Source organism: Mustela lutreola, chromosome 12, assembly GCF_030435805.1.
Source record: "Mustela lutreola isolate mMusLut2 chromosome 12, mMusLut2.pri, whole genome shotgun sequence".
In the NCBI taxonomy this organism is placed as follows: domain Eukaryota; kingdom Metazoa; phylum Chordata; class Mammalia; order Carnivora; family Mustelidae; genus Mustela; species Mustela lutreola.
Window position 1 is genome coordinate 90,384,700 of NC_081301.1, and position 14,375 is coordinate 90,399,074.

At 44.8% G+C, this 14,375-nt stretch overlaps 1 protein-coding gene across 1 annotated transcript in view; it reads right to left on the reverse strand.

The window, feature by feature from the left end:
• The window catches only part of PGM5 (phosphoglucomutase 5), a 202,862-nt gene that overhangs the window by 32,103 nt on the left and 156,384 nt on the right, over positions 1 to 14,375 (reverse strand). Inside the window, exon 10 of the mRNA XM_059141446.1 lies at positions 7,295 to 7,429. Within this exon, the coding sequence (XP_058997429.1) occupies positions 7,295 to 7,429 (135 nt within the window). The remainder of the gene's footprint in view (positions 1 to 7,294; positions 7,430 to 14,375) is intronic.

Sequence of the window (14,375 nt, forward strand, 5' to 3'; positions counted from 1 at the left end):
TAACCATTCACTTTGGATCCCCTGTTGAGTATAAATCCTGACAAGTGTGTATGTAGAATGTTATTGTTTAAATAATTTTTTAAAAATCTATTCCTTGGGGCGCCTGGATGGCTCAGTAGGTTAAAGCCTCTGCCATCGGCTCAGGTCATGATCCCGGGGTCCTGGGATCAAGCCCCGCATCGGGCTCTCTGCTCAGCATGGAGCCTGCTTCCCCTCTCGCTCTCTGCCTGCCTCTCTGCCTACTTGTGATCTCTGTCTGTCAAATAAATAAATAGATTCTCTTAAAAAAAAAATCTATTCCTTGTTAATTCAAATTAAGAGAGAGAGAACTGGCTGTTTTCAAAGTGCTCACACATATCCACATCCATACGTGTGGTCTAAAAACCACCAACAAAATATATTTGGTCGTTCTCTCTGCTTCCAGGAACAGAGCTCCCCAAATCCTTTGAACTTCCTAAGTGATAGGAGTGGATTTGTTAATCATGGTAAGTCACTTTCAACCACACCTGAGTTTATGCTGATGAGGTGAGTCTTGTGGACTCCAAGATAGCTTCAGAATGAGGGCTGTTGACTGAGGAAGCGATCAGGGGATGAGGAGCCTGGAAATCCCCACCTCCCAGGAAGGAAGAAGAGCTGGAGGTTGAGTTCCATCATCAATGCCCAGTGATTTAATCAATCGTATGTATGCAGTGAAACCTCTTTAGAAAACTCCTTAACAGCATTAGAGAGCTTCTGAGCTGGCAAAGAACTCCAGGTGCTGGAAGGGTAGCATGCCAGGAGAAGCCATGGGAGCTCTGGCACCCTTCCCTCCATACTTAGCGCTACGACTCTCCTCCATTTGGCCCTTCTCAAGTTGTATCTTTTATAGTAAACTACCAATACTAAGTAAAGTGCTTTTTGGATGCAAATTACCAATCTTGAGGAGCAGATCACAGGAACTCCTGAATTTGTATTCTAATGAGCAAAAATGTGGGGAGCTTGGCCACCCCATTTTCTGCTGGTATCTTAAGTGGGGGCAGTCTTGTGGGGCTGAGTCCTTCCTCTGTGGGGCCTGGGCTAATTCCAAGTAATTAGTGTCAGAACTGAATTTAATTGTTGGGTACCCAGTGGCATCTAAGAATGAGGGCCTTGGTTGGTGTAAGGACACACACACACACACACACACACACACACACACACTCAATAGGTAAACACTGAACTAAGGCTCCACTCCAGGTGCAGCCTTGTGTTCACACACAGGTAAGAGGAACTCCTCCCTCAGTGGACCTTAAAGAGTAGCAGGTTTCACTAAGACCTAGTTTGACTCTCTAATCCAGAAATTACCTGCTCCCTGAATATTAATGGCTCCCTGAATCAGTTTACTCACCCACCAAAGCAGGATGATAATTCTACTCGGGGAAGGGATTGTTCTGGAACTATTAACACAGTAATGCACATTCCCCACGTATCTAGAACGTGCCTGGCTCATTGCAGGGACCTTAAAAAATGATAACTGATTATATTCCAACTTTCAAGCATAGGAGAAGACTAAGGATAACACCAAGGTTCATACTGAGTACAGAATATTTCAGTCTCCCATGTGATATCATCAGTCAGATATTCCAAAGTAATTAACACGGAATATTGCATTCCTTTGGCAAAATCCTACTGGGCATGTACCTTCTGCCAGGTAGCCATGTATGCACTGGGGAGACAGTGAAGACAACTGACAAAGTCCCAGCCTCCTGGGGTTTATATTCTCTTGGGAGAGACACAATAAAACAAGTAAATGTGGATGTGAGATGGGGGTAGGTGCTAAAGAGGGGAAGTAAAGTGGGGTGAGAAAGCTCAGCGGTACTCAAGCGTCAGGTGATTTTATGCAGGGTGGCCGGGGGAGTCCTCATAGAGAAGGGGGAGGACCAGCCATGCAGATATAGGAGGGAAGGCATTCCAGGCTGGGCGGACAGCCGTTGTAAGTGTCCTGAGGCACAAAATTCTTGGCATGTGCACAGAACAACAGCTGGAGCGCAGAAACAGGACAGGTGTCAGGAGATACAGTCAGAGGGAGGAGGGGGCCATTTCCAGGAGGCATTCTGAGAGCATGGTAAGGGTTCTGGTTCTTTTCTGAGCGAGATGGGGTGCCACTAATGGATTTTTGCAGAGCAATGAGGGGATCTAATTTTTTTTTTTAATCATTCTGGTTGCTGTGCTAAGACTAGGGAGTGCGTGGGTACTAGGCACGGGTGGAAGGAGGGAGACCAGGTGGGAGAGGGATGCAATAATCTAGAGGCCGGAACACTAGCCTGGCCCTGGATAGAAATGGTAGAGGTGGCAAGGGAGGGCCAGACTCTGGTTGTGCTTTGAAGGTCACATTGGTAGAGTGAGCTGTTGGAGGACACTATTGCTTAAGTCAAGTTGGGTGGGCTATCTGAGAGGGAAATCCCAAGGATAGGGGCCGATGCACACAAGGGCACTAAAAACAGGTGTTGCTCTTCTTACAATGTTAAAAAATTCAATGAATAGGAGTTCATCTGTTTATTATTAAAAGTGTGGCTCCTGGACCAGCAGCACAATATTGCCTAGGAGTTTGCAGAAATGCAGACTCTTTGGCCTTTCTCAGTTCGAGTCAGAATCTGCATTTTTAGCAAGATCCCCAGATGACTTAAATATACACTAAAGTTTGAGAGCACTCACCTAATTTGAACCATTTGGGGAACTGTTCAAAAATGCAGTCCCCCACCGTAGAAAAATTAAGGTAGAATCTCTGGGAATGAGGCCCAGGCATCTTTACCAAAGTCCCCAAGTGGTCCTGGTGTGTAGCCTGGGTTAGAATCCCAGATCCAACTCTTCGTTCCTGGAACATTTCCTCTGCACTACTAGGCTTATGGGGAAGTTTCCTCAGAAGCCCATCTCTAAAGAGACAGCCAGATCTAGGGTAGCATGAAGGTATGTAATTAGAATAATCCAATGTTCTAATTTATTGGGGGCAGTCTCAACATAATTATTAGTGCCTCCTTTCACTCTCAAGTGTGTCCTGGTTTAGATGAGAAATCATGTTCTCCCAATGTAACACAAAATGGCTCCGTACTTAACATTTCTGGATGATAAAGTCCTCGTAAGAACAAGTAGAACAAAATGGCCGCCAGCTCTTGGTTGGACAGATGAATTCCTTATATGACTCCTGGTGCTTAGATATTGGTCCTTAAAGTAGTCTATATACAGCATATTAGAAATACATCAATTCCCATCAACTGTAAGGAGGGTTGGGGAAAACTGGTCTCAGTCCAAAACTTGGGGTAGCATAGGGTACGGTCAACTGTTGATGACCCACAAGTTGATTATCAGGATATGCTTATCCAGCCCTTAAAAAAACTTCTCCTTCCTTTTCCCTTTGGGTTTTTATTGTTTGTGGAGCTACTCCACCCTCAGGTTCAAAGGGAAGAAGAGAGAAGGTAAATAAAAAGTTAATTGAGCACTCCCACTAATAAGCTTGGTGGGAAAGAAAGTGGAAAATAATGGGGCTGTTTCTGGTCACCTGTGAACTTAAATCCTCTTGGCTCATCCCTTTTTCCAAATGATTACCAGCTGGTTTGACGTCTTATTGAAAGCCTACTGATTGCCGGTAAAATTACCCTTGCATTTTCAAAACTATGTGATCTTCCAGAAATAGGCCTTGGAGGCTTTCCTTCCTGATTAACCAAGGACACAGAGCAAGGGCAAGGCAAGCACCTTGTCCTTCCCCCAGTGCCCCTCATCTTCCTCCTCTCCTCACCACCCATTCCTAGAGGTAGGTGGATAGAATTCTTTAAAAATATTTTTTTGAGGTAATTAAATTATTTTAAATAACTTAAAATAAATACCATAGTAACTGTTGTGAAAAAATACCCAAATAAATCTACAGGCAGGAGAAGGGACTCTTGAGCATACAGACTACACCACAGATTTTCCTAGCTGCATCCCTGGGATGGTTACAGATGCTTTTTTTGAGGCAACCACAGTATTAATGTTTAAAACACGTTCTGTTTCCATGTGTTTAAAATGTCTGCACTGAAGGGTCCATTGATTGATGAGTGGATAAAGAAGATGTGGTACATACATACACACACACACACACACACACACGAATATTACTCAGCCATAAAAAAAATGAAATCTTGCCATTGGCAATGGCACATAGGGAGCTAGAAAGTACCATGCTACATGAATTAAGTCAGTCAGAGAAAGACAAATATCGTATGGTTTCACTCATATGTAAAATTTAAGAAACAAAACAAAGCAGCAAAGGTACCACAAAATAAAAAGAGAGAGAGAGAGAGAGAGGCAAACCAAGAAATAGACTTTTAACTATAAAGACAGATTGCTGGGTTGCCAGAAGGTAGGGGGATGGGCGAAATGGGTGACGGGGCTGAAGGAGGTCACTTGTGATGAGCCCCATGGATTGGCTGAATCACTACATTGTACACCTGAAACTAATACCACACTGTGCTAACTAACGGGAAATAACAACTTTAACAAAGATGCATGAACAAGAGACTATCCGTGCAAAGTAACAATAACCAGATGCTGGGAAGCCAGTGGAAGAAAACTCTCTAGTCCTTTCGCTATTAACCGGAATGTAGGTGGCTACTGAGTTAAGGTAGGTAAAACACGAGTACCTGCTGAACTGGACAAGTTGATCCATGGAATCCCTAGACATTCAAGAGGCATATTACTGGGGGTCTGAGCATGGGCGGGGGGAGGGGGGGCGGGTATCTGTTTCTTTTCCTGGGCTGCAAATCGGAACAAGCTAGAACACGGCAGGAGGTGTCTTCAGCAGAGGAAGCAGTACAGCTGGTCTTTGCCCATCAGGCCGCAGATCAGTAATAACCTAAGGAGCATGCCTTATCTGGGACCTCTGTTGATGGCTGACTAAAGGCATTTCCTTCCAGAGCTCCTCAAAGGCAGAAGCTGGGGTCCTCGGAGGCAACACTGTCAGGAGACCTCAAACAGACAAACTTAAGTGCCTGGATGTGGTTCAGCAGTGTTGGGATGGTGAGTCTGCTCAGAATCTTCTTCCTCTTCCTTATGGGGGTCCATGACTTTTCAAACCTTATTCTAAACTACACCCTGACTTGCATGCGTTATGGAATAGGGCTTCTGTCAGTGAGCCAATGATATCAGGTATTTTAATAAGGAGTTCTATTTTAAGGTGAAATTTTGGGCTGGATCCTGAGCTAAATATGGTGAGCCCTCCCCACCCCCACCCCAGCCAGGTTTGGGAAAACCCTGACTCAGGATTAAAAAGGGAAGGCAGATTATTGATCAGAAGAACAACATCAACAAAAGGAGTCCCCAACCATTCAAAATGGCAAACTCTGGGGGCGCCTGGGTGGCTTAGTGGGTTAAAGCCTCTGCTTTTGGCTCGGGTCATGATCCCAGGGTCCTGGGATCGAGCCCCGCATCGGGATCTCTGCTCCGCGGAGAGCCTGCTTCCTCCTCTCTCTCCATGCCTGCCTCTCTTGCCTACTTATAATCTCTATCTGTCGAATAAATAAATGAAATCTTAAAAAAAAAAAAAAAAGGCAAACTCGGGGAACCACAGACATGGAAAAGAAATAGTACTGGCCACTGACTCAAGCATTCTGATGTTATCTTTACCCACAGACTGAAGCGTGTACTTCACACACAGCCCTCTAGCAGCAGGCCTATGGAGGTTTTCAGCATCAAAGGAAGCGCTGGGGGTGGGGGGGGAATGGTGCCCCTTGGCTTTGGTGGAACATCTCAGAGAGAGACTCACTTGGGCACAGGATTGTTTCCGCACATGTCTAAAGGCCTAGGCGTCACACTCCTGCGGTCAGCGTGGAAGGTAAATACAAATAAGCAAATATTGTAACTGGTTAGCCTGTGCAAATAGGGAAAAGAATGTTGAGAAAAAATAGCCTTGAGTCAGAGTGAGTCAGACTTGGTGAGGCCAGGAATGTCATTCCTCACCCTGTATGTAGCTCTGGGTTTTTAGGCCCTTGTTTTAATCTCTTTTCCCAACATGAGAAGTAGACGGACGGGGTTTATATGGAAAGAGAGGGTAAGTCTCCAGTTCTTGCATGATTTGGTACCATCTTGGGTGAAATGTACTCATGGCAAATTATGTTGGCAGGGCGTGGCCCGTCCTTGCACGGACAGCCTGTGACCCTGACAGGGAATGCCCGGGGCAGTAGACTAGCTTCATACTCTCAGCTCTCAGCCTCCAGAGCCCCTCCTTCCCCATCTTAGATGATCTGCCCCCAAACAGATCTGGTTCCGTCGTGAGCTGTGGCGATCTATGGCACCATATCTCTCAAGTTCTTTGAGACTCTCCCAAGAAAGATACCATTTTAAGAAAAACGCACTAAACCACTAACGAAGAAAGAAGACCCTTTCTGGTCTCATTTTAGGGCATAACTTTGGCAAATGATCGTTGGAAATTTGGAGTAACTCTAAAATGAAAAGTAGAGAGATTTTCTTTGCTTCTCTACTTCTCCGCGAAGGAAGTGTTGCAGAAACCAGTGGTTTCATCTCAAGGAAACAGCTCATCCAGGACTCTGCTTCCATACCCAGAGTGACATAAAGACCAAGGGGGTGAGGGACAGCGAGCAGTGTAGCTGGAAGTATCCAATGTTGTGGTAGGTCCTTTCTGCTATTAATTAAGGGTGCCTGCAGCTTCAATGAATATAAGAGTGGAGATGCTTACGGTTGGGCTATTTATGATTTTTTCTGAGTTCTTCATTAGCTCTACTGTTGACAACATGAAGGGGCTTTCCCAAACACAGGGTGGCCCAGCTTGGCTCATCTAGCTTAGCCCCCCTTAACTTTAAATGCAGGCCAGCCCTCACCCCTCTTCTTAAGAGAAACTGTGCTCCGCAGCGATCTCAGACAGGAGGCATCCACACCCGCACCTCAAGGTCACGATCCAAACATCTGGAGTTGGCCAAACACCTGGAGATTCATTATTTACACACGCAGAGTCAAGGCTCTGAGGAGTTGGACCAGCTTGACTCTAACTAAAAATTTCTCTACACAACGTAGTGTTTCTTGATGTCATCCAAATTTAACAAACAGCAGAACAATCAAGAAAGGCAAGGCATCTGGGAAATGCTGGTCTACACTCATCAGAGACTAAAGCCCCAATTTTCTGTTCCAAACACTGTCATGAACGACTGGAATTTGCCTGGAGTTACTTACTGTCAGCTTGTCCTTCAGCGAGATCTATCCATCTAGAAAGTAAAATCACCCAGACTAAAGGCCCCCAAGAGCTCCCTAAATTTTCCAGGAGTGATGAGACACATGGTGCTGAGAGTACCTGGGGCTCCTGGTCGTGACCGCTGGGGTCCCTCTCGTAGCTCTCCGCATACAGTCTGATGGTGGCCCTCATGCCACTAGAGGAACTGAGCCGGAAGATGAGCCGAGATGCATCTGAGAAAATGATCCTCAGGCCCTGAGACCAAGAACAGCCAGAAGAGATCAGTGAATCACGGGAGACACGGGTAGAAACAATTAATACCTACATGTGGTTAATGTCGGGGGAGACTTAGGGGCATAACTACAAACAGATGCTTGAGTTCCTTTGGTCAGGAGTTGTGGGAGCCAGAAAGAGGCAGAGGGACATGGAGGGGATGATATTTAATAAATGTCCCTGGGCCCAAAGTTCGTCCCTTAGAAACTGCTAGATGCGGTGGGAAGAGGCAATTTGTCTATTACAGTAAAGCCAACGGCCTGTGTTAAGCCCACCCCGCGTGCTACTAGGCTTTGCTTTAAGTTCATCTCTTTCGATTTTTCCCTTTGGCCCACATTCCCCTTGGTAGCACCCGAAGCCTATAGTGATGTGGTCAGGTCTGGAGGCTCAGCTGGGTCCTGTGGTTCCTGCGCACAAACTCCTCTCCCTGGCTCTGTCCTTTCTTTTTACTCTCTGACCTGGCTACCAGGATGGCATGGGGGGCAGAGCTGAAGCACGATTAATCTGCTCTGGGCTCAGAATGCTTCCCTCTTCCATGCCTCTGTTTTCATTAGTGCAGGGATATTTGAAAAATAGGACCGGAAGATCATATTGGAACATTTGTTGAAGGACATTTGTTTTCTTAAGACGACTGATAAAGCCCTTGTTATAAATAAGCATATCGGCAGGAGCCAGAGGATAGAAGAGGAGGAAACAAAATAATTAGTCTGGCTGCTTGTTATTTCTGAAAAAGGAGAAGTCTCAGGCAACTTGGACATCAGACATTTTCCCTAAGAAATTGGCCCTTGAAACGCATCTGGCCTTAAATCATGGTTGTTAAGAATAAGCTAGGATTAAAAATATACCTGACATATGAATTCAACTGCCAATCCCTGATCCTACGCCATATCTGCTGGGGTCGGAGGGAGGGTGGGGACCACTATGATTCCATCTGCATGGTTTTCTGCTTTTTAAGTTTTTTTTTCTTCTTAATTTATTTGACAGACAGAAATCACAAGGAGGCAGAGAGGCAGGCAGAGAGAGAGCGGGGGAAGCAAACACCCCGCAGAGCAGAAAGCCCGATGTGGGGCTCGATCCCAAGACTCTGGGACCATGAGCCAAGCCGAAGGCAGAGGCTTAACCCAGTTAAGTTTTGTTGGCATATTTTGTCCCTGTCCCCAAACAACAGACTTAGCCTCATTTGGAGCAATTCACTGTTTGCCACGATGTGTGTGACAAAAAGGAGCCAGCTCCCTTTCTGGCAACTCATCTCTCTTTGATAATAGCTCCGCAAACAGGGTGATACTAACCAGGATTCATTCGCTGAGCAAACACTCTAGAGTAGCTCCTGGGGACCCGGTCCTGGGCTAAGCCCTGGGGATGTGAAGAGAAAGACACTGTCCTTGCTCTCCATAAGCCTGGACTAGTCACCACAACCATAGTACAAGGAGGGGCAACCATCTTCCTAACCACCTTCAGCCGGAGGAGTGAATCGTTAGGACATTCCAAATGGAGTAAATGCCCCAATTCCCTACTACCTAGTAAGTGTTCTAGACCAAATTATGTTCAGACAACGAGGCCCCAAAGGTTCCATGACTGCATCCATGGTCATGTTTCTACAAACTCCTTTGAAGCTGTCATTTCTTTATAAGCTTGCACTCCCCTTGTCACCATATATGGGACACATGAGTAGACAACTAGTCGCTCAGGACTATGGGTTATGCTTAAGTTGGTTAAAGCAATATTTAAGGTCGAAGCCCTAAGTCCCCTGTTTTTATAGATTCCAAACCACTTGAGGCCCCCTCTTCTGATGACCACCCAAACTCAATCCTTTCCTGTAGCTCCCATGACACCATTAATGTAATTAGCCAATAATCCATTAATAACCCCAGAGTCTTATATAGCCAGTGGGAAGTATTCAGAAACTCAGGCCATAACAAACCATCAACATATATTATCAACTCACAACAAAATTTTTATACAGTGAAATGATGTTACTTTTTTTTTCCTTGGGGGTCGCCCTATCTTTGGCTGTTCTTCCAGAAGGCTGGTTAGAATCTACACCTGCTAGCCTGGAGTAGATTTTGCGTTTGAGACGATGACAAAGGTGTGCATGAGGTACTGCTGACTGCCCAGGCTTCTCTCTTTCCTAAGGACCCAGCCATGAGATCTTGCCAGAGAACCCCTGTTGCCTTGTGAGACCTCCAAGTGGGGAATATCACTGTTCTCCTCCACATGGCGGGACAGAAGTTCTAGACTCAGCCCAGTTCTGGGCTGCAGTAACCCCAGATCCCTGTCTGCCGAGCGTCAGTTTGATGTGGGAAGCTGCCCTGGCGTGCATGGGTGTCTCCATGTTCTTTCAGCGAACTTATGAATGTGCATTCTGAACACAAGCCATGTCCTCTCCAGTATGCATCATCATCTACTTTCAGTTAAATTACAAGGCCAGAGTCATCACTGAACAAGACTTGCCAAGTTTCTCAATGTTCTGTGATTCCAACAAAAGCATACCCATCATACATTTTGCTTTTTTAAATTTGCAGCTTAAACCAGGGACTGGCAATATAGTTTATCAGCCAAATTGGACAGGCCACCTATTTGTATAAATCAGGTTTCCTTGGAACACATGCAGTCCTTTTGTATTCTCTAGGGCTGCTTTTGTGTTTAAACTGCAGAGCTGAATCGTGAGGACAGAGCCTGTCTGGTCCACAGGGGCTAAAATATTTACCATCTTTTATAGAAAATGTTTGCTAACCTCTGATATAAACCACTACATTATCTACAAAGCGAAAAACTTACACTTCAGCTCTACCCCTGAAAACTGTTTTATCCATGTGCCTTATCAAAACCCCAAGACAGAAAAAATATGAAGGGTGTCCAATCTGTGTGTTTCCACAGGTATTCTAGCCATAGATTTATCTAATGTGTTTTGACTTGAATCAACTTACTTCTGACCGACTACTCGTGACAAAAATGGATTTATTAAATTCATTTTCATTTCTCATCCTCTCTTTCCTTGCAAGGGTCTACAGGGTCCTGCCTCATAAAACTCATTTTTGCAGTCACTCTAGGAATATTCCTAGAGATTGTATAAAATTCCACATGAGACATTTCCTCAAGAGCCAAGTGTTGGGAAAGCCTTCCCTTCCCTGAGGAACTGGTATTTTTTTGTCTTTCTGACAATAATAACTCACCATAGTTTCCTTTTCAATATGGCTGCCAGAACACTTAATGCCAAATTTGAGGTTCAGCCCAAGCGGATCCTTATGGCTTACATAACTATGAATTTTTCTTCTTCTGTTCTTGACTCTCCATTCTTATTTATATTTTCCCTAGTCTTGATTTCTGTTTCTTATTTACATCCTAACAACTTCATTATGCATGTTTTTGCTGCCACAAATCCTCCTGAAGAAACAAGGCCCAGCTAGAAATAACTAAAAGAAGTTCCCATCTCAGCCTTAACCCTAAAGAGGTGGAATTGCTGAAATAGGTCTTTGGGTCCTTCATCAAGCTTACAAGCTCTGGTAGGGCAAAGCCTTATGTTCCTTGTTCACCATTTATCCCCACAGCCCAGGACAAGGGCTGGCACACAGTATGTCCTCTGCAAACATTTCGGTGTATGTCACTGATTGTTTGACACCTGGGGTGAGCACCACTGGAGTGTCTCCTTCAACATTTAAGGAGGGATCACAGGACAAATGAAAACACACTTAGGGTCTCCATCAGTGAACCAGGATAAACATATTTACCTGGATGGGTAGTCATGAGTAATGCTGTATCTACTTAACCTTCATTTTTAAGGGTCCAATTGGGGTCAAGACAATGGAGTTGAAACATGGTAGGTTCCTGTCCCCACTTGTGTGATGTTAGACAAATCATAAAGCCATGGATTGCAAAATTTGCTGCACACTGGAATCGGCTAGGGTCTTTCAAAAATATTGCTATCTGGCCCTTACCCTAGACACTGTAATTTAATTTGAATAAGTTATCACTTAGGCGCCAGGATAGCAAAAGCTCTCTGGGTGATCCTACTGCATAGTCGGATGTAGGTATGCCAGTAGTAGTCACTTTTGTCTGGGTCACCTGCCTCATAGATCAAGTGACTGACTAGAGCGCCCACCCATTTTCAGGAAGATCCCTTTAAGATTTCCGGTTTCAGCTGTGTACTCCCAAGGGACCGGAATCTCAGGTGTGCTAATAAAACGTCTTGCTGCAGTGTCCTGAGAGCCTCCTAACGCCTTGCCAATAGCGGAACCATTACAAGAATCTCCCTTGAGCCATATGACACTAAGAACTTTCAGCACGATCTCCTCAGGGATTCCTAAAGCAACAGTGAAGGAATCTGTAGTCATAGCAACAACAGTGGCCAGAACATCCAGGATGACACAAAAGCTCAAAGAAGGGGAAGAGATGCCGTCTTCCATGTTAAGATCATGCTAATTACAGAGCAGGGTATCCAAGGGGCCCTGTCTGCACCAGCCCAGCATTTTCTTCCCATGAGTGCCTGTCGCTGAACGCCTCGGTGACAAGTGTGGGGGTTTGCCCACCTTCGCTTTGTTCCGGCACTGCTAAAGGGCTGGGCTTTCTTGCAAGTTTCTCCACCCCAGAATCTTCCAATGGGCTTCTAGGTACCACTAGAGCTTCTATTTTTCTCCCCACACTTGCCCCTCTTTGGTTTGCTTCTCATGGAGAGTCAAGTTTGGAAATGGTAAAGCGGTGGAATTCTGGCTTGGCTTATCAGCTAGTGGTCTTGAGCAAGTCACTTAAAGCTCTACAAGAACTTAGTTTCCTAAAAATGGATGAAAGACAAAACGGCCTGACTTCCTGGGTTGCTGTGAGCATCAGATCAGAGAATATATGTGAAGAGTGCTTTGAAAATTATAAATCAGTCTATAAATACTATTCTTATGTTAAGCTTTTAATGAAAATGGTACTATGCTCTTAGTCATCCGGGCTTCCAGACTTTGTAGAAGATTGCCAGATGAAGCTTGAATGGTGATGGCTTATGGCACGTTTATTTTTAAATTAGGCAGCATTAAGATTAATTTTATTTTAAGGACTGTGCCATGTTCTCTGAAATCACTACTAAACTCGCAGATCTGTTACCATTTATCTTCTCTATTCCTTCCACTGAATTGACTTCTTTGACCATAAAATGTCCCTTCTAAGTTGATCTGTTTAGACCATTAGGGTCCTGAAGCAAGGATCTCAGAGTCATCGGGGCCACTTCCTCCCTTCCCTGGAAAGAAAGGGGAAGTTAAATACTGCTTCAGGTAACCGCTGGTCAAGAGAGGAGCTGGAACTTTAGGTCTTCTGACCCCAGGCTTATACTTTGAGGTCGAAACACAAGGGATGGCTGAGCGTCACACACTGCTTCTCGTGACATATCCGAACAACATCTCATAGGTTTCTTACCATCTCCCAAACGAGCACAGAGCCTTACGTAGAGCAAGTATTTGATAAATGCTGGATAAATAAATGTTGATTTTTTTTAAGCCCTCATGTAAATCAATGCAGAGAGATGTGCAAGTTGCTAAACACACACACAGAGCTGCCAGATGTTCGTTTGGAGATTACAGAACATGTTGGAGCCAGGCGGGGAAGGAGGAATTATACATTACCAACAGTTACTTGGCAGTATCCGACCCCGTCAAATAGGACGTAGGATGGATTCCAGGGGAAAAGAGCACATGGCCCTAAAAGCCAGGATAATGTCACATATACAGTCAGTTGGCCACACCAGGCACGTGAACCTGGAGACAAGACAGGCGTGGAAGAGAGAGACTCTAAGCCTAATTCACATGTTGTCTCTCATGGGGGATCCCAGAGATTCGTCTGGAAAGCCTCAAGGTGAAAATACTGCTGTGTAACATCTGAACCATATTTTGCAGAAGAAAGCATGCAGCTTCTAAAGCAGAAGATTTAGATTGGAGAGACATCTCTCTCCATGAAGAAAATTAACTAGAATTACCCATTTTTCTTTGTTGAAGTCAGAGTTAGCTGCAAGTGTGAGTTCAGAAGGGGTTGAGCAGGGCAGCAGCTCATCCATACTGTGCCCTCGTAGAGATGACAAACAGGAAGACAAATTAGAGAAAAGCATCTTTCCTCTTGGCTGGCCTGGGGTTCAGCTTCTCCTTCCCCCACTAGCCCGGGTGCCTTTTTGCAGTGCACTAACTAACAGCCAGACCCAGGTGCCCAACTTTGGGGAGCAAATTCTCATCTAGTCTTTTTCACCACCAACCCAGCTCTCTTGGAGACCAATAATTGCAAATAGTTATTTGGGGGGAATCAAGGCCAGATGATTCCCTAAGTGCTCTTTTTAAACATATGCCCAGCAAAAACCACATTAGGTGATGAGAGTACTACTGGGAGAGAGAAGACCTCAAAATTATCCAGATTCCAACTATCAGATTTGGAACAATGGAACTAGGTCACACATGTTCCGTTTCCCCTCATCATTGGCCAAAATGGCTGCTGATCCCCGTTCACTCAACACCAGCCTCCGTTCTGGGATATTTTGGAATCAGACAGACCTTACCCAGACAACAGAGGTAGCTTCCTCTCTCAGTTCCTGTGATAGTCCACAGTTTTTTCCTTTTAATATTTATGTTTCCTGGTAACGGTTACCCTCCTAACTATACACAGAATTAGTAGTTCGGTAGGAAGTAATTATGATGTCATTCATTCCAGAATACTTAGATTCTTATCACACATCTTAGCAGGATTAGACTACCAGCATTTTAGAAGATCGCCCTAAAGCAATCAATTTATGTCAGGGGGAGGTGCTTTGTTATAACAAAATTCCAGTGAATCAGAAGCAAAGTAGTAAGAACTTACCAACTAATCAGAAACACTGTCTCCCTCTCCTTACCTCCTACTCAGCCAACAGGTCTTTATGAAGCAATGAATGTGTGTTTGGTCTTTGGAAGATGAATAGCAAAATCACAGG